The 24,785-nt window shown below is 37.6% G+C and overlaps 1 protein-coding gene across 12 annotated transcripts in view; it reads left to right on the top strand.

Annotated features, from left to right (window-relative positions):
* The window catches only part of LOC119792461 (collagen alpha-1(XXIII) chain), a 196,655-nt gene that overhangs the window by 127,154 nt on the left and 44,716 nt on the right, over positions 1–24,785 (top strand). For 10 of the 12 annotated variants that reach the window (XM_038299081.1, XM_038299089.1, XM_038299083.1 and 7 more), the window contains exons 3-5: positions 14,027–14,071; positions 21,499–21,506; positions 22,882–22,908. In XM_038299081.1, coding sequence (XP_038155009.1) covers positions 14,027–14,071; positions 21,499–21,506; positions 22,882–22,908 — 80 coding nt within the window. The remainder of the gene's footprint in view (positions 1–14,026; positions 14,072–21,498; positions 21,507–22,881; positions 22,909–24,785) is intronic. The other 2 variants (XM_038299085.1, XM_038299086.1) reach the window with 1 other exon arrangement.

The raw sequence follows: 24,785 nt of genomic DNA on the forward strand, positions 1-24,785 counted from the left end.
AACTCCAAAATAATGCATTTTACCCCACTGTCTCTTTTCATTTCTATAGATCTTTTAATTTCAGAAATTACCCCCCAAAAAAAAAATTACCAAAGTTTTTCTTGCTTCACTATTATTTTTTTCACTGGCCACTTCAAAACTACTCAATAAAGCATTTCATCCCCTTTAACCTCTCAGTTAGTGTTCTTCCACTCACCTGTGTCATTCTCTGCTAAAGAATAACCATTTAATCTACCCCGGGACCAACTGATATCAAGAAACACTTTTCTAGGAGTGGTTGGCAGCTGTAAGATTTCCTGTTTTCACAATGGTTTCCAATGCCACAGTAATTTGGCTGTCTGTTTCAAGTGCCAGAAAGACATGAGAAAAAACAGACCAAGGAGCTGATCCAAGGTGAGAGCTAAGAGACCCAGGGGTGAGATACCTGCAAATAAGTGCATAATAGTTGTGGTAAAAACCCGAATTGGTTTCAGAATTGGCTGAAACCTTACAGGGAAGCGAGGTTAGATTTTAATTTAAAAAAGGCTGAGTCACAGTAGAAAAGTATGGGTCTCTTTCTAGTGGGGTTTATCTGGGTTCAAGCCTTCTTTTGAACATTGGCACCATGTTTTGTCAAGCATGGTCCACACATTGTCTTATTTAACAGCCACATACACACACACGTATATCTATACTGCAGTTAAAAGTCACGGTGATTATTGTACTTCTGTGTGCCTTTTTAGTTGAATACTCTCTTCATCCCCAGCTCTCTGGGTTTTGACTTAACTTGTTCCAGAACATCAAACTAAAACCACATTTTATGAATGAATAAAGCACAAAAAGATAAAAGAGCATTTTATCCCCCTTTCAGACCACCATTCACCCAAAATGGTCTGGTTCTAAAGGAAACAAACACCTCAAAATACCCATGTCAAATTACTGCTCCTCTACATTAAGTTTATCACGTTAAGAAGCCCCAGATGGATGCACCAAACTTTGAATGTTAAAGGTGCATTGTCTTAATGTTAAAGCGGATGCTGCTTTGGGTCATGTATGTGTGGGTTTCACATATCTAGACATCTTGGAAGATCAACAAATGGCCTCCGATCTGATCTGATCCACAAACATAACCCTTATTCTTTACTCTATAAGCCAACAGTGGTTGCCATCCCCCCTCTATAGGCAACCGACTCCATTCATCACAGAACTCATCGGTTCCCACGTCTAAAAGCAGCGATTAGCTCTAAGTTTTCCAAAGAGGTCTCTGAGAACTACTGAATTCACACATGTTGGACCTCCCCTTGTGCCGAAACCTGGATTGTAGAATAATATGTAAATTAACCCGGATTTTTCTTTTTGAAAGTCTCTTTGGTTATTGTCCTCTTGGGTAAAAAACAAATCCAACAACAGGGTTGCAATCCCTACATATAAAAGATAAAAGAAAATTGAAATTTGTTTATTTATATTATTTTTTACTCATATATATTTTCTCTTTTTTGACAACAAATTGAACCTTGTAACATGTACATATACACTCTTACATTCACTCATGCATTCACCATTTAAACCTGCCTTTGTCTAGTTCCAAAAATATACAAAGCCCTTTAGATTAAGGCATGTTTACTTATTTTTATTCATTAAAAACAGAATGCAGAACCATTGAATTTGTAAATACAGGGATGGATTTAACCAGAACCTCTCAACCCTACAATCCCTTCATGTGTGATTTTGAAGCCTGAGCATCTACTGGTCTATTCCAGTGAGGTCTTAATAGATCTGGCTACAGAAAACAGTCATTTTGGCAACATCCACACATTTCCTTGAGCTTAAATTTTCTGAAGTTTCTGAAGTTTTCCTCCAATATCTTATTTCATTAATTTTTTCCTTTATTGGGGAAATGATAATTAACACAGTCAGATAAACACAAATCAAATTAAAATTTTGCCAAATAAAAAAAAAAAAAAATCGCCATCAGAGCCAGGGGTTCTTCACACACTGCTATGCCGAGAGAGGGCCGCTGAAGACGGGCTACTGTTAGCCCTGGCTGCCATTAGCCTCGGAGGTCCGCTGGTCGCTTTATAGCTGTCAACTTCGGAATTTTTTTTTAAATTACGCATTAAATCGGTAAATGGACCATATAGTGACGATTTAAAGTATAATATTCTCGCCTCAAATGATCTTAAAACGTACTTCTATTGAACAACAGCAACAGGAAAGAGAACTTTTAACTTTCAATGGAGCGCTCCATTGAAAGCTGCTGATGCCGCAGTGCATGCTGGGACAGCTGTCAATCTCAAGAACGGACAAGTCTGCTCTGATGCATGCTGGGTAAATATGGAGAGGCGAGAACAACATCCGGGGACTTTGTCTGTTCTCGGTCTTGGCGTTCTATTGAATTGGCAAGAGGCTGATGACGTTTCACAAGTACACCAGCACATGAGAACACGCAAGTACACATACTGGGAAACGGCCACAGAGCTTTGGCCAAATTTGCGCTCTTTCGTTTCTGTTTAGGTACCAGCTAATGCTATTTTAAGCAGTACAGCTAGATGGAACATATTCAGTTGGAGAGCCTTTTTGTATACACTATGTGTGTACAAAATGACAATAAAGTCTGTCTAAGTCTGGCTTTTTGTGAACTTTGTGTTGAGGTGGTTGCTATGATACTGGTGATGAATAAAAGTTCACCTCAGGGATTTTTTTGCACATTTGAACCATTCACTCAGATTCTTTAAAACTAAAGCAGTAGAATGGTGCTACTGACTTACTGTAATGACGCTATTACGGTACTTTCCTATAGAACATGACCAACGTCTCCCAAAGAGGGATTGAATTCAGTTTTCTTAATCAAATGCTAATTTTTTTTTGAGGATTCTGTTGAGTTATTTCTAAACCAATTTGAGATATTGTTTGTTCTTAATTATAACCATTTCTCTCTTTGTATAGCACCAAAGCCAGGGGAAATTCCTGGTTGTGTAACAGAGAATCGACTCATTTAAAAAAATAGTCTGTTGTTGTATTAGAATAAGGAGACAAACAGAAATACCTTCAGGGAAAGACAAACGTCTTCATTGTTCAGTTTGTTCTCTTTCATCATCAAACAACTCCAAGATTCTCTTTAAAAATCTACTTTGATTAATCTCCCACCAAACATTTTAAAGTGATGAATATTGTTCAAAAGTCAAAGGCTAATTTGAGCCAGGAAGTGCAAATTTCACAGCAGTTCCCTGATTTCTATGAAACATAAATGACTAGCAATTAATTCACTTGTCAAAAGGAAATGAAGCATAAATACATTTCAAAAGATTCAAGTAAAATGTAGAGCTAAATTAAACAAACAAACAGCATCACTGAGTGGATGCTAATTCATTTTAAATGAAAAGTTACTGTAACAATAATTAATCGAAAGATCTTTGCTCATGTTGAACTTTTTGCGGTGTGTTGACAGAAGTTTAACTGCTGTTAAATAACGTTTTGACTGTGTGGAAACGTAAGAGACTTTCTCGCTCTGCAGAGAAAACAAAATGTTGGTTTTGCAGCACTGAAAAGCCTTTCTGTCCTGTGCAGAGCCACCCATTTGAATTTGGGGAGGCAGCCCTAAGCTTGACCGAATTAGACGTATGCAGATATTTTAGTAACAGAACATGTTAGAAATGAATAACAACGTTAATCAGAGTAGAGATAAATGGAGTCTTTTTACACATAGAAGTCGCTCATTGTATTTGTGTCACTTGTTAAATGCTGGTCATTTTTGCTTAGAGCTAAATCTTTTAGCCTTTACCAATTTTTTGGCTCCATTTTTAATCGAGTTTGTTATTTTATGTGCATGCACCTTATTTTTCTAAGAGCTACGTGCATAAATGTGTCAGAGCATAAATGTAATTTTGCTTGGCCATTTACTCCTTGAAAGGTTTACAACTGTTTACTGTGTTCTCTATTTGTGGATTCTTATGTCTTACCCCTAGAGAGCCTGCTTCACGTTGTCCAAAATGTTCCAATTAATTAATTTCTTGATTCTAGAGGTCTGACAGCATTAAGTCCTGGTCGTGGCTTAGCTTTCAATTAACCAATTTCAGCTCCAGGAGTGAAAACCAGACATGCCTTCTTGGGAGTGTTTTTCCTCCTCTGAGGAGTCACACCATTCAGCTTTTTTGGAAAAGCTTGTTCTACTGTGCTGGAAAGGAGGCTCTGACCGATTGTTGAACCTCGAATATAAAAGGAGCAGTGTGGCTTTCGTCCTGGTTGCTAAACTGGATCAGATCTTAGAAAGGGTCATGGGAGCTTGGTCGTTTGGCCCACATGTGTTTTTTGGATTTGGAGGCTTTTGAATGTGTCCTTCTTAGTGTTTTATTGGGGATGGTGCTAGGATACCTGAATTAAGGTGCCCTATGAAGATGTACGTCAAAATTCTCAGCACTCAGGAAAAAAAAACGTGTTCCAAGTGTCACTGATCCTGTTTTATGATGTTCATATGGGGTAGCACAATAAAACGTAGTCCTGGACAGGAGAATGTCTGGATTCAGAAACTTAGAGTCTATTTTCTTGTTAGTTTCATTTTGCAGATGAGGTGATTCTAGCAGTTTCCTCAGGATCATGACCTTCTATATGCACTTGAGCTGTTTGCCATCAAATATGACAAGGTAGACTACCCTCGCCAGGTCAAAGGTCATTCACAGCTGTACAAGATTTAAAGGTTTTCATTAGAGTACATTAATAATGTCGTCTTAAATATACTTCAGTTCACCAAAATGCAGTTTTTGATCTTTAATCCCTGGACTGAGATAAGTACTCAGTAAGATGAGGGATCAGATATCTACAGAATCAAAAATTGCGACTACCATAAAGAAATTGGTTCTTAGCCTGTTATAAAAAGGCCCTGTTACATTTTCATGCTCTAAGTGCTTCTCTGTCATTCTGCCACACCAAGAAGTGTCATCTCTTATTTCTCTGTCAGATGAGAACAGTGTTTACTGTTTGGCTTTGGTCTCTTTTAACAGTGGAGAACATTATTCATGGCTGAAAAATGTTAAAACCTTAATGCTGCATACTGGATTATTATCAAATCCTTTGCACTTAACAGTTAAAAGGTTCTTGTGAAATAATATTTCGAAGCTGGCATGAAAACATGTGGAATATACATTAAATTACCTTTGTGAGTTCACAAAATAATGTTATTTTTAATCCAGTTTTAATGACTGATTATTTGATCTTTGATTTTAGTCAGGATTGTTATCGTTTAGCTTTTTTTCATCCGATTGTACCCACAATGAGAAGGAATGGATATTCATCAGGGGGACTGAACCTCGTCTGACCCGATGGGAGATATAGGGCAGCTGGAGAACGAATCATCACCATGTGAATCACATCCGCAGTCTCTTTCTCGTTCTGTCGCTGTTTACTTCCACAGCATGTGTCCCCCATCTTACCCGAAGCGAATGGGCTGAGCAGGCGAACAATGACAGATCCAGGAGACGGCAATGCAGAAGTTGTTTTGTTTCAGGAAAAGAGGCTTTACAGCTGTCAGCAGGCCAAGCAGCGACAACACAAACAGAAGGAGGGGGAATCCTCAGGATAATACAATCACACATTAGTAAACAACAACCCAAATCTTCATGAGCAAATAAATGTTTCATGGACAAATACGGGAAACAAGTCTCTTAGCAATTATAAACAAAGGTTTGCATGTTTAGGAATAGATAATCGGGGCTCGGTGGTAAGATTTTTTCTGTCAGGACCTGCAGACGTTGAAGACAGTAGAGCTTTGATGCAGGAAAACTGAAGTTTTAGTTACTGTAATTATAAAGGAATGGATCAAATCCCTGTTCTTAGATTTTAGAGAAACTAAATAGCCTTGATAGAGAACGTGTTTTTAGTCATAGCCTCCAGCTAACAGCAGGCCAGTCTTCATTTTTTCCCCCAATACTCCTCTTCCTCAGCTGAAATTTGATTTTCTGCCGTCACAGGAGGATTCAGAAACATGTAAGAGTGGGAGGGTGGACATGTGTGTTTCTGTGTGTGCGATTTTTTTTAGAAGAAGGTGGGGGTTGATGGACAGATGGAAGTAAGTCCTGTGGTTCGGCATTCAAAGTATCACATTCTCCTATTTTCAGCTGACTCCTTATTGCTCCCAGTTGTTGGTTTAAACAAAATGGGGCCTGAAAGAAGGAAAGGTCGGAGTGTCGCCTCCCGGATTTCCAACGCTTTGTTCCCTGGAAACACTTCATTTGAAAGAAATGTCACAGTAGCTAAATCAAGCCAAGCTATGGGTGTAAACATAGAACGCGCACCCACCAAAGATAGAATAGAAGAGTTGAAATAGTGTCCAGCACTTAAGCTGCTTTGTTTGCATCAGGTTAACCAAAACATTTGTTGTTTCCTCACACAGATTTTTCACACACCTAAAATGTCAAAGAAGGTGGGTGTGCTTGAGTGTGGGCCCCCCTTTGTCAGACCTTGGACTGCTTGATGTTTTACCCTCTTTATATAGGGAGGAGCTATATGTGGAGTCTGACATACAGTGCCTCAGGCCAGTGTGTAAACACATGTACACACACATTTACTTTACAGTTCAGATGGAGTTCATTGTGTGCTCTTTGCTGCCATCCCGTTCCCAAGGAGCCATTCATGTGCTGAGTCGAGAAAACTTGAGAAAGTTTCTGATTTGGAGCTCTGAGATTTTACACTCTATTCTAATTTGTCTTTGACTGCCGTGATATATGAAGATATAAGAACAGCTAAAAAGAAACAAGGGCGATGTGATGCTGCATATTATTAAGGACTGGATGTCAAAAAGGGTTTCTAGAATTTAAAAACAATGGCAGACTTTAAACTGTCTTCAGCTTCATATTTTTACTGGTTTTTCTGGTTGGTGTAGCCACCATCGCACTAAAAGATCTCATCTTCTCTCACTTTCTTGCAGCCTGAATTAGGCGCAAATGTGACTTTCAAACAGCTTCTTATGTTTTATTTTTCTAATGTTTTCTGTTGTACTAATCCTAAAAATTTACATTTACTGCTCAGAAAAAAGTTGTTGTTTTTTTCAAACTGCCATTCTCTTCTTAATGTATAAATACGTTTGTGTCATTTCTTAGCAGTGGGTAACCTCAAGGCTCTCTACTAGGACCCCTTCTTTTCTCTCTGTAACTCCTGCCATTGAGTCAAAACAAGCTTTGGCTGCAACAAGTTGTTAAAATAAAGACAATTTTTTTAATTGGATTTGAAAAATAAAATCTAATAAAACTAGATCAGTGCCATCTCACCAAAAATAAACGGTGCAATACGGACAAGTGAGTCAGACAGCAGTGGGACAGTGGAGCTGACATCCTGTTTGATATGAAGTTAGCATGTAGCATAGCACTTATTTATTCTAAAGCGGAAAGTGTATTTTAGGATTTCTTTTTGAACTAGGTCTTCATTTAATCACCTCTAGGTCTAATTCCAAAGTACTTTGACTAATTTCACCTGAACAGGATGCTATTCCATGCAGTTTTATTTAAGCCCATAACATAAATCTTTATTCTACAAAAGAAAAAACCTACACTTGCTAATTACACTGCTGCTTCTGGCATTAGGATGACCTTAAGGCTCCTTCTTGAAAACAGCAGCATGCTGAGAAGTAAACGCAGGACTGAGTGGCTCTGCACTGATTAAAAGGAAGCTTTTCATATGTTTGACTTTTGCTTTTGAAAGTAAAACAGATGTCATTTAAAAACAAATAACACCCCCTAATGTTTCTTTATATAACATTCTCACATCTGTTTAAAATCAGACAGTTTTACTATAGAGTTGTTAACTTAAAATAATCAGCTTCTAGGAAGCAAGAGAAACCATAAATAAGGACTTTTACATGTTTCATATTATAAATCCTCCATTGCCCAATTAAAGAAAAATAAAGAGCAAAAGTACCAGCGAGGTCAATAACTCCTTATTTCAGCATTTATCGCATTTCTCTGGAACAGGAATTTGAACTACGCTGGCAATTACTGTTGCTCAGCTGTTTTTCCCATTATTTCCCCAAACCGATCCAGTTCTCCATCAGCTTGTCATCACCCACCTTCATTTGGCCTCAAATCTGCCACTCAGGACCGATCACACTCCCACATTTTGGTCAATCTGACGCCTGCTCTTCCAGAAGTTGGCTACAAACTTGTCGGCTTGCAGACCGCTGCCGTTAGTCTCAAGTTGAGGTGTAGCGAGGGTTTACCCTGCAGACCTAAATGCTTTGATTCATGTACCTGCCGATTCTTACCCCTTTAAATGCCATGCATTTACAATTAAAATAGTATTGCATCTTTAAACATAATTTCCTGTTCTTCTATTTCTGGAATTGTCCATTTCTAATATTTAATTACATTCTCTCTCCCTACAACCAAACATCTGCTACAACAGAAACTATTTACACTGTATTTGTGTGGCAGTACAGAATAAAGCTTGAGCTCTAACAGATTTAAAAGAATAATAACAAAGGTCAAAGCTAAGGATTGGAGAAAAGTTTCAGCCTGGGCCAATCATCATCCTCAGTTTACTTTAGCGTTCCTCTGCCACTTCCTTAATCCTTTGGCTCCAAAAGTATTTATAGGTTGTTGATGTTGCGTAAAGGAAGTTAGGAAGGATTGAAGTGGGAGAGATGGATGCAAAGAGGAGGTTGAGGAAGAGAATAAGCGAGCTCTTTGAAATAGCAGGCTGAGTCAGGAATTGATTATGCTGCTACAATAATGCCAATAATGAAAACAGAGAAAACGTCTCCAGCCACAAGCACTTAGCATCAGAAATGCTATGGTATGGTTTCCATTTTTTTTTTTTTTACGAACATAGAAAAAGATTTAAGTGTTCCGATGTCGATAGAGAGGCAAATGTGACTCTTGGACCTACAGTTGACATAACCACTTTATATCAAAGACCACTTTAAAATAACTGTACAGGCGCAGTGAGTAGCACCACTGCCTTGTAGCAAGAAGGTTCTGGGTTCGATTCCCGGCCTGGGGTCTGCATGTTCTCCCTGAGCATGCATGGGTTCTATCCGGGTACTCAGGCTTCCTCCATCAGTCCAAAAACATGACTGTTAGGTTAATTGGCTTCTCTAAATTATCCTTAGGTGCAAGTGTGTGCATCATTGTTTGTCTCTGTATCACCCTGCGATGGATTGGCAACCTGTCCAGCGTGTATCCCTCCTCTCGCCCATTGACAGCTGGAGATAGCAGCAGCAGATTAAGCGTGTAAAGAAAATGGATGGATGGAGTCTGTATGCAGAGGTGGAAGAAGATAGTGGGAATGTGTTGGATGAGTCCAATATATTCTCTCATGGTATTTCTCCTGCTTTTCTGTTCCCATAGTTTGTTACAGGGGTTCTCAAACCTTTGTTATCTGAAAACATATGTAATATAAGGCATTAGAGACACAACAGCCTACTATGTAAAGTTTAAATGTTCATTGTTTTTACCTCCACACCTACAAATACTGTAATTTGCAGTATATTACACCTAAAAAGTAGGGGAGACCGGGGCTAGTTGTCACACTTTTTACATTCATATAAAAATATTGGAATCAGAACACCTTACCGGTATATAAAAAACATATGTATCAGATGAAAGACCAAAGTCTCAGGTATATATTTTGTATTCAGGTCATTTTTATATCTTATTACTGTGCAGAGTTATAAGCGATCTAATGGAGATTGTTACTATGTGACAAGTTGCCCCTCCACAGGGTAAGTTGTCACATTATATGGGGTAAGATGTCACACTGGGTTTTGCAGCCAATAAAATAATGGCAAAAATTCATTTTGTTGTTATTTTTTTAATGTTAAGCGAACAAATGACAATAAATAACTTTTACTGCTTATGAAATAAAATGCAACAAGCATTACAAAACTTTAACTGGTGCATGAACAAAAGGAAATTTCACGAGTCAGACTCCTCAACTGAGCTGCAGTTTGGGCATAGCTTATGTAGGTTGAATTGGCAGGAGCACATGCATCTTATGAAATAACATGAAATAAAATGAAATATTATGAAACATTGATTATAAAACATTGATTATAAAACTGATTCTGGGACAAAGGAAAACCCAAAAAAACCTGAATTTATTAGTCACAATCCTCATCTGAGTTACAGTTTTGGCATATGTAGACTGAATTGCCAGGTGTGCATTCTTCATGTGCCCATCCTTTGCATATGTGACAATTTACCCCAAAATGACTGTGACAAGTTGCCACAAATGACCATGTTAGCTAATTATTGCACTAGCTTAACGTTAGGCTAAATCACAACAATGATTGAGGTATGACTGTATGCCTTAATATCTACTTTAACAAATCCATATGTTTAACTGCAAGATTTCTTATCTGAATGAAGGTTATTTAAAATAATATAGAGTTAATATTTTTTACTTTGGGTAGTGTAAAATGGTCAATTGGTGCTCATCTCGAATTACAACGTCTTGTCCTCTTTTTACTCAGTCTGTGAGACCTGACCATGCAAAGGAAGAAAACTAATATTCCACTTTTTAGTTGCGTCCTCTGGTGGAGAAGATAATTGCAATGTGACAACTTACCCGTGTGACAACTAGCCCCGGTCTCCCCTACAAATGGTTTTACAAAAAAAACACGCAACACATAACTATTATAAATGCACTACACAAATAATCTGACCCAATCTGTAGAAAATGATTCAGCAAAAAGAATATCAGTAACAGTAGTTAATATGAACTGCACCACAAAAAAAAGAAGAAAAAAAAAACGTAGTCAGTAACTACTGTAGGAACGATAGTAGTAGTTCAGTTCAACCATAATAAATAATGTTGGCAAAAGAAATACTTTCATTCTCAGGTTAGCTAATGAAATGGCTTGGCTTTTTTAGCATTGTTATGTAATGCCTGGATCATTTAAGAACAGCTTCAGTCTCAGTCCATCTTCTGCATCTAGGCTGCTTCTGAGTTCACATTTAGTCAAGGCGAGAGTTGAGAATCCTTTCTCACATATATAGGTCTTTGTAAAAGGAAACTGTAAGTATGCAGCTTTTGTAGCAAGGGAAGGGTACTCACTTTGTCTCGCTATCAAGACGTCCATCAGGGCTTGTCTGCCTGCAGCAGATGGGGTGAAATGGGTTAGCCTTCTGACTCTGGAGTTTATGTTTTCACAAACTCCAGAGCGATTGGTGCTTTTTCTATCAGCAAACTTTCCAACAATTCAGAAAAAGTCTTTAACTTTGCAGCAGTTCTTGTTGATGTCATGGACTCCCTGAAGACTGTTTTGATGATTGATTTTATTAGTTATTATTAGCCACTGAATCAAAGTAGACGACATTTGTGGATACAAACACTGATTTAAAAAAAGTCAATATAACAGGATCCAAAAAGTAAAACCAAAGTAATTCTAATTTTCTCTGCCTTCATCCATGACGAAAACAAAGGGAACAGCATAAAAGAAAACAGAAATGGTCAATAAAAAAAAAAGTTTGACATATCAAACAATTGCAGCAGATAATGAACTGAGGGAAGGCAAATGTTTAGAGAGGGAAGCAGAACATCAACAATGACATTTTAAAAGGCAATAAAATTCTGACATGTAAACATTGAATAGTAAACATGGAAATAAAAATCATGTCAAAATATCTATGATAGAGTGTAAAACAAAAGCAAAGATTGTGGAACAGATAAAAATCCATCACTTTACGTTAAAGATTACGTTTTTTAACTATTGCAATGTTTATGCTAAAATCTTTATTTAGTGTTTTTTTGATTTTTTTTGTATGTGGCATTTTTATAATGAAAAAAAATCAATACTAACATATAAGCAAAAATAAACAAAAAAAACCAAGGTTCAACCAAAGGCATTATTGAATAGGTGATTTCTTTTTTAGCACTCTTGAATCAGGTATGTCATCATAGGGGGTGCATCTGTGCAGGCACTAAGTCAGTGTTTTATCAAACATTTCCTAGCTCTTCAGTCAACTTTTCTATCATGTCTGCTTTTCTCTAATTATGAAACCATTAAACAACACGAAAGCATGCTTTTAATGGTGGTGTGATGGTGTGAGGGATATTTTCTTGCCACACTTGTGTTATGCCAAAACCTACTGAGTATTGTTACTGACAATGTCCATCCTTTTATGATCAAAGTGTATCCATCATCTGATGACTTTCCAGCAGGATAATACACCATGCCATAACAAAAAACATCTCAGACTGCTTGACAGCAATGAGTTTGCTATAATTAAAGGTTTCTACAAACACCAGATCTCATTCCAACAGAGCACCTTTGGGATGTGATGAAAAGGGAGATTGGAATCATGGATGTGCAGCCGACAAATCTGCATTATCTATGTGATGCCAACACATTAATAAGGCTAAGGTCGCTGATGAATGTTTCCAGTACCCTTTTGAATATATAACAGCAAGGATTAAGGCAGTTCTGAAGACATAATCAGTCTTCAGGCTGAAATGGCCAAAGCATGAAAAAGTTTGGGTGTTCCTCCCTCCTATATCATGTAACCTGAATGTGTAGATCTAGCTACTATAGGGGATTACAGGCGGAGGGGTAGTAATGCTGCAGGAGTTTACAATCTGAGCATTCTCAGGTGATATTTCTTTAACAAACAATTTATATTGGAGGAATGGTATACCTTGAAACCTGTAACTGGCCCATGACTACACATAACTAAAACCAAAAGAAACATCTATATGTTATGTTATGTTATGTTATGTTGATTGTGAAATGTTTTTTACGGGTTCAGAATGGAAGCACAAAAAAGTGTTTTTAATTTAGCCACTATTTTTTTTATCATGGGATAAATGTCTATATTGTTCTCTCTTGTTTAGGTTTTTAAAGGCCTATGGTATATGGAAAATGAATGAAAGAGTTGATTTAAAATGGTTAACTTTCACTTTAAAGGGCTGCTATATAATAGCAGTGCTGTTTAGAAAGATTTAGTGCTAAGAGATATAATTTAAATAAAAAAAATAAAAAAGTAATATGAACTAAAATGACTGCATATGCATTGGTTTAATGATTATTTAGGCAGACAATGTTTCCAGATCAAGATCATTAAAATTCCTAAGCTTTTAGAAATAAGCCCTTTTTAATGCTGTATACTCAGGAATAAAGCCCAGTTTTGCATCCACCTGTGTAAGCACGGGGGTCAGTGTTAATTCAGCCGCATGCTGCCTGTTAGTGAGCATGACTAGCCGCATTATTGGTCAAATAAATCTGTTTTAAAGCTAATGAAATCTTCACAGAGATTCCTTTTTATTTACCGTAAAAAATTTTAGAGTAACCATTTATAAAAATAAAAAAAAACAGTAAGATGCTATGAAAGCCCTCCATCAGTGTTATCATTAGTTTTTAGGATCTAACGATGCTGTTTTATCTATTAGAAGCAGATTTTTTCCCAAGGTAACCAGACGCAGATTTGCTTGGCTAATTATGTTCTGCCAGACAGGGTGAAGCTGTCAGCTTCACTGCTGTGACTCACTTTGCTAGAGAAAATACATTGTTTAGCTCATTCTTTGCCTGAGCAACCTTTTTTTCTGCAGCCCCTCCACATGCTGCAATTTTTTGACTTGCTACTGTACAGTTCTCACAAAACTGTCTCCAAGTGAATTCGCCTTAAATAACATAGACTGTATTGTAACAAGGTAGAATTTGATGCACATCAGCGTCTGTTTAGAGGTGATTCATGGTCGGCAGCAGCATGTGGTCTGAGATTGACGTTGGCTCCGGGGGTAAATCATTTATTTCTCAGTCCCTCTGCAGCACTCCTGCTATTTATCACTGCTTCCCTCCTCCATCAGCAACAGAAATCTTTTTAGCAGGAAGGCAGAGTTTCGAGTTGTATCATGCGAGGGTTAAAGGGAAGCAACGGACTGTGCTCCAGCGTGGGAAAGTTTTTTATCATAAAACTGATGTTGTAAATTCAGCACTTCTCTTTAAAAGTTGTTTTCATATGTTCTGGAATCACTAAAGCCAAACTAATTAATTCTTGAAATGCTTTTTTCTTGTCCCTGATGGGAAATTTTTAAGAGTAATTCCTCTCTCTGTGTGTCTCTGCAGGGCCTCCAGGAAAACGTGGACGGATCGGAAAGAAAGGCGAACCTGGTTAGTAAAACCCATCATCCATTTAATTTCTTTATTTCTCCTCCTTTTCTCTTTTTCCACACTCCTTTCCTCTTTTCCCTTTTAACCTTTTTTCTTTTTCTGGGTGAGCTGAGGAGCTTGAGCCAAGGGCTGGTAAAGGCAGTGATCCGTGAGTCAGGTCGCAGGATGGTGGGCTGCTTGTTCTCATTGCAACCTATCATGAGCCAGTGTTGTGTTAATTTCCACCATGTGGCTGTGGTAACTTTGCCCAGATGTCGCTCCATGTTGCTGAGCGGTAGCAGCTGCAGCATATCGACCCTAATGAGTCTCCTTTGCCAACATCGCTGCTCGACGTTATCATTTCTGTCCAAACCGCTAAATGCTCACTGTAGAAGCAGGGTGGTGACTCTTTCCAAAAGAAAGGTCACTGTCACAGATGTTCTACAAGTTTGAGTCATTCTGAGGAAGTAGAGATTCTGAAAACAGAATTAGTTTATATTATTTTGATCAGTGATGAAGCTGTGGAGTCAGATAGGGAGTATTCTGGATAATGATTCACTGTTGTGGTTCTGTAATATATGAGATCTGTCCTTACGACAGGGTTAAGTAATAATTTTCAGTCTTTTTGATAAAGTTTTAACAACAGACTGATGGCCAATTTTTTTAAAATCTTTTAAAGAAGGGCTTTTGAAAGTCACTTACACCTGTTCCTGATCAGGGGAAAGCTCAAGAAATGCAGGAAAACTTGTGGTCTCCATTAGGTTCATCATAAAAAAAATGTTTGTTTGATTAAAGAGAGCAAACAAAAGCCATTACACATGGACTGTCCAATGCCAGGCTTTGGTGCAGGGACCAGTTAAACGATGGTTTCTATAATCTTTATTCATGTTTTTAAATGTTTCCAATTGTGTTTTTCTAATGTTTTCTAAACTGTAGGTTATAATTTAATATAATTTATCATGGCTTGATTTTGCTGCTGACCTGGACTGAGGACATTGTGTGACGGTGGACGCCTCTTTAACATTAGGTGGCAGTCGGGGACAGTAGCCCTGACCTGGTTGGTTGTTGAAGACTGACCAGAGGGTGTGTTCCAACAAAAGAGGAATTACATTACACTTCTCAGCCTCCCTGGGAAAGTCTATTCCAGGGTTCTGAAGATGAAAGTTCGGGTGATTGTTGAATCCCGGCTTCAGGAGGAACAGTGTGTTTTCCTTCCTGGCCGTGGAAAAGTGGACCAGCTCTACACCCTCTTTAGGTTGCTCGAGGGTTCTTTGGAGTTTGCTCAACTGGTCCACATGTGTTCTGTGACTGGGTCCCTCATGATTCACTGTGTGGGGTGTTCCTGGAATATGGAGTCAGAGGCCCTACAAGCAGAGCAAGGGTTTGGTCTCTATTGTTGGCATACGGTTGGACCTCATTCTAGTGACTGACTCTGCCAGGGCTGCCCTCTGCCACCACTCCCTGCCAATGGCTAGAAGTGTTCTTGTTTGGGGACAGGCAGGTCTACCAGCTGCTTTTTGCTGATGATGTGGTTCTGTTGGCTTTCTCCTTCCAAGAGCTACAGCATGCACTGTGGCAATTCACAGCCAAGTGCAGCAAGGAATAAGATCTGCTTCTTCAAGTCTGAGGTCATGGTTCTCAACCAGAAAAGGGTGGCTTGTCCCCTGCAGGTTGGAGGAGAGTTCCTGACTCAAGTGAGGTTGTTGTATTTTGTGATCCTGTTCACAAGTGAGGGAATAATAAGATTGATGGACAGATCAGTGCAGCTGCTGCTTTTAATGCTGATGCTGCACAAATCTGTTGCAGTGAAGAGGGTGCTGAGCAAAAAGGCAAAGCTCTCAATTTACTAGTTAGTCTATGTTCGTACTCTCATCTATGGTCATAAAATCTGATTAAAGAGATCTCGGATATAAGCAGCTGAAATTAGCTTTCTCCATAGGGTGGCTTGGTACTTAGAGATAGGGGGAGGAGTTTGGTTATCCAGTAGAGGCTCAGAGCGGAGCTGATTCTCCTCCACATGAAGAGGAGCCCGCTGATCTGGGTCGGGCATCTTTTAGGGATGCCCCCATCAGGAGCGGTTCCAGGCATGTCCCACTAGGAAGGGGAATAGGGGACGGCCCAGGACACGCTGGACTATGCCTCTTGTCCTGCGCAGGAGCAGCTTGGGCTACTCCAAGAGGAACTAAAGGAGGTGAATGTAGAGAGGGAGGAAGTCTGGGAGTCTCTTCTAAGGCTGTTGCCCCCGTGACCTGGTCCCATATAAGTGGAAGACGATGACTATAAGTATGAGAGAGAGGGACCAAGGCACAGCATCCAGACATTGATTTATTATTAAAATTCAAACCTTTGGGATCCGAAGCATCTTACCTGCTGCACTCCAGCCAGAATCCATTTCTGCAATAGATAAAATAATCAAAATACTAAGAGGATTGTCTCTCAATAAGCTAAGCACAGCAAGGTGGTTTCTAAAAATATGCAAATATTGCTGTACTCCTCACCTGATCTCTCCTTGGAAGTACATCAAATTACTGAGTAGCATGTTGTATGGAGTCATATGTTGAGATCTACAGCAGTTGATCGAATTCTGGAAGTGATGTCAAGGGAAACAATGGAGACTGACAGATGTAAAGTGGAAACAAAAGGCTCAAAATGTCACAAACATAAAAAATACTGCAAAAGACAAGAGCAAAAACCTACAACCAGCAAAATAAAGAAAGCTGTGACCTCGCTCCAAAAAGCAGCAGCTCACCAGACTGCTTGGAGAAGTTGACTGCCAAGTCATAAGAGAGCAGACCCTCAGTAAATACATTAATGGGAAGCTTAGAGGAAAGAAAATGTTTGTTTGTTTTTAAGTGGCTGTAATGTTTAACATTAATATAGAACAGAGATCTCATCTGACTTGGTGGTCTGGTGAACTTGTGTTTCATAGAGCAAGCTTGCGGCTTTTTTTAGCTGAAGTTGTGTTTTTGGTATTTGCAGGATTTTTCCTTTTGTTCCTGTCTATTGTCTGTGATTGCAGCGATTGGCTGTTGCTCTTTTCTTTTTGTTTGTGTGTCTGGAGTGATACTTATTTAAATAATGTATCTAACCTTTTCTAATTTAAATTAGTAGTGGGAATAAATTTGATTTTTAATCAAGTTGATTCAAGGGCCTGTAATTGACTGATCGCAATTAATTACATTTTAATCAAAAAACATATATTGACTAAATAAACCACCTTTTCGATTAAAAACACATTTTCTCCTCAGTTATTGAATACATGTTTGAATGAGCACAAGACATACATGTATTGATTTTAATTCAAGTATTTTGATCATTTAGTCATCTGATTGGTTGAAAGTTATAACATTTTGGCTATTTTACACAATTTGCTTAAACTAAGTATTTATTTGTGTTGAATATAAGAGATTTTGAATATAAGAGATCTTATATCTTTCAACCCCATTTATAGAATAGAAAATAAAATCCCTTTATTGTCCCACAATGGGGAAATTCTGGTGTTTACAGCAGCAAAAAGATTATTGAAAAAAATGGTCACACAAATGTGGACCTTAGAAAAATGTATAAGAATAACACAATAATTAAGAGTTAAAACATAAGCCATAAAATACTGTACTGTAAAGTCTTTTAACAATATAAAAAACTGTGCAACCAATATACAACAATGAACATCTTTACTGTAATGGATATAAAAAAAATTGTAGCAACTTTTGAGATGTGCAAATGACAGCAGCATGTCATTTAACTGACTAAGGTTTATATCATTACATTTGCTTTTTGTTCAGTTTAGTCTTTGTTCACTTTACAATGAAAAAAAAGAAAATAAATTAAAAATAAACTGTTTCAAAAGTCTTTCTTTTCCTGCCTTGTGTGTCAACAGTCAAGGTTGCTATGCAACAGAGCTGGTGACAACCATTAGTTAGAGGGTTCTCAAAATCAGTTAGTCAATAAGTTGATTTATAATATATGTAATGCCTTTATTCTGTATGTAATAGTTTCACCATATTGCAAAAAAATAAAATAAAAATGGAGTTGCTTTAAAATGTAAGAACGGTGTGATCTGTTTCTGAAGCTGCAAACTGCTGTTCTAAAGTTTGATACCAGTTTGCAGCCAAAGTTTGCTCCTTCACTTGATTATCTGCCAAGGATTTATTTTTTCTTAAATATCCTTTTAAAAATCATGTTGTTTTTTTTGATAAAATTGTTTGTTTTTTCAATGTGAACCGCAGGGAAATTTTTTTTAGAAAGCTTCCAAAAGCCTGGGGAAAATTTAAAAGAAATAAGTTATGACTCGAGAGTGTTGCATTGTACTATAAGCTCCATAGCTTGTTGTTTTTTAGTTATTTTCCTGTAAATTGTTCATCTCATCAGCTAATCACAATAGAAAACTTTCCTTTTTAAATATAGATACACAAAAGTTAGTCTTTTTTTCTCGAAACAGTTGGATGCGGTTATTTTTGGTAATGCCTTCTAAAACAATGTCATGGTTCTGGAGTAGCAGTGGGTATTTAAAGTAGGATTAACGTTTCTCTGAGAATGATTCAGGTCCGCGTTTGTTGAAACTGCTGGCACGAAACATACAGGACGTCACCAGACTTTTCCTAAACTTTAATTTATTGTTTATTGTCAGATGATATCTTAATCATCTTAGTTTATTACTAAATCAAGCGCCTGCCATCTGCTTGGTGTTTTACAGCAGGATTTAGTATATGTAGTCAAAGGCTGGTCTGTTTCTGCAAGATCTGTGTGTGGTTTTTGTTTAGGTTCTGTCTTGTATTTCTGTGTTTTTTACAGCCAGTAGAAGTGTGTGGGTTGTTCCCACAGAGAGGCTGTTTAACCATCCTCTCTCTCTCCAAAGACAGCTAAACAACTTTTTATACAAGACCAGAATGTTTTTCTGTCAGAAAGTAAAAATGAAAACAAACGAGAGTGCAGAAGAGAAACAGAAAACTGCAACTTGAAAAACAGGAAAGAGTTCAGACAGATTAGTCAAGCATCTTAAAACTGTGCTTGTCATCTGGTGTCCTGCTCCTGCTCTCCCTGATCCTTTTTGCTCTTGTTTAACATACTTCTCTTTCTCTTTCTTCTTTGTTTTTACTCTACACACACACACACACCTGTCTCCCGCCCTGTGCCCAAAGCCGCTCTAACTGTGTGGCTCTTTAACCAGAGTGTGTGTGTATGTTTACCTTGCTGTCTGACTCAAGAGGTCTTTCTCAAACCGTCTAGACACAGCTACAGTGCCTTGCAACTTTTTCAAGTTTTATCACAGTATAACTTGAGAACTTTAATGCTCTTTATTTGACTTTTTATGTAATTGATGAACACAAAGTAGTGTTTACTTCTAAATGATACATTTTGTTGTGAAATGTTCCTTACTGACCATTAATGAACAAACTGTCATAGTATGGCCAGCCTTTTTAACATAAATTCGGTTTCATCTAACCATCCACAATTACGTTACAGATATCTTCAAATACATTTGACTAGACAAAACCACATTTTGACTATCCCGAATGGTTATTTAAGATATCTCTATTTACATTCTGATTAGGAAGAATGATAATTCAAGATATCTTAAATTACATTTTGCCTAGTTCCTAATTCCTTTCAAGATATCTCAAACTACGTCACCGGATTTGTCATTTAAAGCGTCACACGCTGATTTAACTTTTCCTCCTTTGGATTAAACTGACAGTAAGAAATTTTGTAGGAATGATCCTCCTGGAAGCCCATTAAAAAGATCATTACACATTTTGACTGGTCAGAATGTCAATTTAAGATATCTTTAATGGAAAAGCTGAATAATTCAAGATATCTTTAATTCATTTAGAGATATCTTAAAAGGAATTTTGAATTACAATTCAAGATATCTTTAAATTTGTTTTTCTAGTCATCATTTGCTTTTAAGATATCTATAATTTAGTTTTCACTTGTCAAAACTGCATATCTCCTATCCTAAAATACATTTAAGATATCTTGAATTATGATGGCATTTCAGATATCTTTAATTAGAATTATGACTATCCAAAACTAAAATCGAGATATCTTGAAATTACTTTATAACTAGTCGTAATTTAATCGTAGATATCTGAAATGTGTATTTCAGATATTCAGTAATTCCTTCTAGATATCTTAAATTGTTGTCTACATACAAGTTAATGGTAAATCTGACGTCATTTCGACTAGTCAAAATATAATTAGAGATATCTCTAACTCGCTAAAACGTCTAGTCATATAACAATTTGAGATACCTTGAATGTAAAGGTGTTATAACGGAATTTATGTTAAACCAGCTTGCCATAGACATACACGCTACTGAACATGAAACATAGATGTTCAGCTGTAAGGAGGTTTAAAGCAACATTAGGATATCATCAATATTCTGTGCTTTGAAGAAGCCACTGCGTTCTGTTCAGTCTATATCCTAAAAGTAGAAAAGAGGGTTACAACAACAGCAATGTATAATTTCACCAAACGAATTAACTAAAAAGCTGGGCAGAACGAGCGCTATAATCAAACAATTAAATTCAATTCGGTTTATTTCTATGGCGCCAAATTCTATAGCGCCAAAATTACACAACACATGCAATTTCAGGGTGTTGAAAGTGCTTTATAATAAATTCAGGATGGTATGGTATGCTAAAGTGTCTTTAAATTGTTATGAAAAACTATTTCACCATCTTCCTGCTCGGAATGTTTCAAGATATATGTTGATTTTTACACCCTAACAGGTTCAAAAATGCTGTAACTGCCAAATAAATCAGCACCTTTCTATATCTAAGAAAACAATGCCTCATTCGCATAATAATATTCTCACTTTAAAGATGTTTATGTAGTTTATTAGGGGCCTGGGCTTCTTCCATTTCTTAGATTTATTTAGAAAGGAGAAAATCTTTGATCATTACTGTTTCTTTTGGTTAAACAAACTATGAAAAGCAGAATCTATGTTTTCGCTGCTGATGCTCAACATTAAAGAGCTTCAATCACATGTGAAAGCCAACCCTGGAGGAATGTCAGAGACATCCAGTTTGTGCTCTAAAAGGGAAGCATGCCTTGCCAGCATGACCTTTTCACTCACTGCTTGTCCTCCATCCTTATGCTCCCACATCTTCCTGAGGAACAAAGCCTTGACATGACTTTATATTCCTAATCTAAAACACAGCTCAACCAGAAGCCTGTTTATTATAACGGCTTTGCCACAAACTCCACTGGCAGTAGCTCTAATGAGCTGTCTTCTCCTGCCATGTTCAGGGGGTTAATTACAGTCATTATCTAACCAGCCACATGACATGAACAGGGTTTTTTGTTGTGGTACTCCTTGAAGGAAGTGATCGGCGTTCAAAGCTGAGGTTGCTTCTTGTCACACATGCCTTGCCTCATCTGTCAGAAAAGATGTAAACGCTGATTTTCTGATCCCTCTCCCTCATTTCTCTTCTCTGTTGCAGGGCTTCCTGTAAGTACGCTTTCATCTCATCCAGGTAGTATTGAATTGATTTTAGAGGTTTTGACCCTAGCTGTGCACATACATCACACACGTCCTCGTCGGCTGTTCCCTGCTCACCGCTGGACAAACTGCAGGTCAAACCAAAAAATCTGCCTCTCTCCCACAGCAGTAAAACCTGAATACAAAGACCACCTACAGAAGTGTGTGATTACTCCTGGCTGTGTGTTTTTTTGTATGAGTATGGTGATGGTTATAACCAGAAATGTTATAGATACATAGATAAACACAAAAACGTTATGTTCACACTTTTTTTTTTTTTTTTTTATGCTTTTGCTTCTGCATTGAATATGTTATGATCTGGCCTTGAGGAATTTTAAGCTTTATTCTTTATTTTCATGCTCACATGTGGCACAGATCAGATGTGCAGAAGCGGTTATTGGCTTTACAACCCACCACGAAACATGGGAAAACTACAAACTGGCCTAGCTGACGTTACTTAAATCTTGGGGATGATTTGGGGAAAGCTGTCTGTGCAAATGCTTTTGCACCAAATGCCCGTGAAGTCGGCAGGTTTTATTTTTTTACCACACACGTACAAAGCATCCATCTCATAAACTTGATTGAAGATGTGCGAAGTAACGACCTGCCAGAGCGTCATAAATATTCTATATAATAAAGCACAGAGAAACAGGCAGAGTCATTCAGTGAAGCAAAACATACAAAAAAAAAGATGAAAAAAAGAAATATTTACACTCCTTTAACTTTTCCATATTCTGTCACAATAATATTCAGTCATATTATAATGTGTTTTGTTGAATTTTATGTGCTGGCTAACACTAAGTAGCACATGTAGAACATTTAAGGAAATTATTGTTAACTACTTATATCAACATATAGCGTTTGCATCACCAAACAAGTGTCATAATTGCCACTAGTTTGGTAATAATTTTTGTTCATACAAACAAATCCTTTACCATTTTCCTTTTAAATTTGAATTTTTGGTACTTTATGTGAGTTTTTTCTGTCATGGAAAGCTCCAAATGATGAAAGTCATGATTGAAATACTGTCTAAAGCTTGTGGTTGGAATGTGACACAGCTCAGGGTGCAGTATAGCCCCCAAAATAGGCATTTAATGCTGTCCTGGATCAGTTTCACATGATTAAATCAATCCAGTGTGCAAACCAAATCACATTATTTGCAGCAAGTTTTTGTATGAAACAGTGAAATGCACCAAACAAATAATATATAATTCGTCTCCTTTTGGCCTAAAAGCTCCCATGTTGACATGATGAGTTAATGTAAATGCAGCATGTTGTGTGCAGTGGCTGTTTTTTTGTTCCAATTTATCTCATGGCTTCATGCTTTGATGTCTAAACTCACCAGGGCAAGGCTGGACGGGATGGATACCCGGTAATTTGGATTTTTTTTGCTTTCACCTTGTCACTCTTCATCCTTGTCTCTGCTCAGCTATTCTTTTTTCTTTTCTCTTTTGAGCTTTAACCTCTATACTGTATATTTGATTGTCTTTCCTTCTTTTTCTCTTATTACAATTTAAAAAAAACTATTAACATTCTATGATTTGTATCCTGCCCCATTTCTAAAAAGCAGGTCTAACAAAAACACATTTCCACTCCTGATTTTGCCTGCTTTGATCAGCTGAAAATTAAAACTTGTTAATCTAAAGGCACGAAGAAATAATGATGTAAAGATATCTGTCAAAATAAGCCAAACAGATGGTGATGTAGCTAGTTGGCATCCATGATAGTGGTAGTGAAAAAAAGAGCTGTATTTTAATGTTAATCAGATAAATAGTGGCCTCTAGGGGTGAGAGCTGATAAAGCGTAACCTATAGTCTGTTAACGGTTTGTGGATTACCTATCATCAAATCCTCATCCTCTTCTGGCAGCAGACAGGGTTTGTTGATCAGCGCCTGTGAGTGTTTAGATTGTCATGGTGACCATCAGCAGTCACCTGTTATTGTGGTCTGTCCTCAGCATCCAGTTGCTTCTGGTGGCACTCTGGGTTTTATTCGTCTCCCACTGGGGGAGTTTCTGGAGGCCGGTCCTGGGGGCAGATTCCCATGCAGACCGTCTGGCACTGCGCAGCTCTGCTGACGGGAAATACTCACTGCTAATTGCACACAGGTGGACGGAGAGCACAAATAAATGTGTGCACATTTGCTTTCCCTTTGCTTGTGACCCTGTGCATCTGTGCCACTGTCTTCTTTGGAAATGCCTCTTATATAACGATGCTCAGATGGGTGATTAATCTGGAGAAGATATCCCAATTTAGGGAACACAATGTTACCAGTCTCTTTGTGGTGTCTTTGCGAAAAAAATTATATATTTCACTATAAGATGTTTGTTTGATGCCTGTAAAAAGGCATCTTGCGATTGAGTTAACATAAGAGTCAGTGTGCAAGAAGCTGAATAGATTAGTTTCACTGACAGTTTAAATGGACAGCATATAACTATGTAGATTTTTAGGCAAGGTAAGGCAAGGCAAAGACAATGCAAAGTGCTTTACATGATTAAAATACAGGTAAATAAAACAGAATCAAAGCAAGTAGGAGAAAAAAATAAAATCAAAAATGCAGAAACAAAAAAGAACATTAAAAACAGTTGGACTAAAGAAAATAAAAAAGTTGAACTAATGATGTTTTTGTTGAACTGTTTAACTACAACAGTCGAAGGCAATCCTAAACAAATGTGTTTTCAGTCTTGATTTAAAGGAACTCAGGCTTTCCGCACTTTTACAGTTTTATGGAAGTTTGTTCCAGATAAGTGGAGCATAGGAACTACCCTTAAGAGAGATGTAAAAACAATAATTCTTTCAGTTTGGGAGAACGTTTTTTGGGATCTGTTCTCGTCTAAAGAAGAAGGTGAACTCCATCCAACCATATATGGACTGTACGTCAGTGGAACACAGGCAACACAGGCCAGATGGGTTTTGTGTGTTCTTGCACCATTTTGCTCAAATGGTTGCCCAAAACAAAAAGGTCATGCCCTGTTCAACACCAACAAATCAAGCAATTCAGTGAACTTTGTTCTACTGCAGATTTGTTCCACTAAAATCATTGTTGATTGTTTAATCAAATTGAAAGATTGGATTCCATCATCTTCCTATTGACCTCCATGATGCATCTTTATTTCTCATTTTGATTAAACTGAATTTAGATTTTAAGTTTTTCCTATAAGATCAATTGTTCACATTAAATCTCAATTCAATGCCATAACCCAACCTTTAGGATTTTAAAAATAAAAGTTCACCATTTAACAAGTAACAGA

Source organism: Cyprinodon tularosa, unplaced genomic scaffold (assembly GCF_016077235.1).
Source record: "Cyprinodon tularosa strain WSP-4 unplaced genomic scaffold, ASM1607723v1 ctg42, whole genome shotgun sequence".
NCBI classification, from domain to species: domain Eukaryota; kingdom Metazoa; phylum Chordata; class Actinopteri; order Cyprinodontiformes; family Cyprinodontidae; genus Cyprinodon; species Cyprinodon tularosa.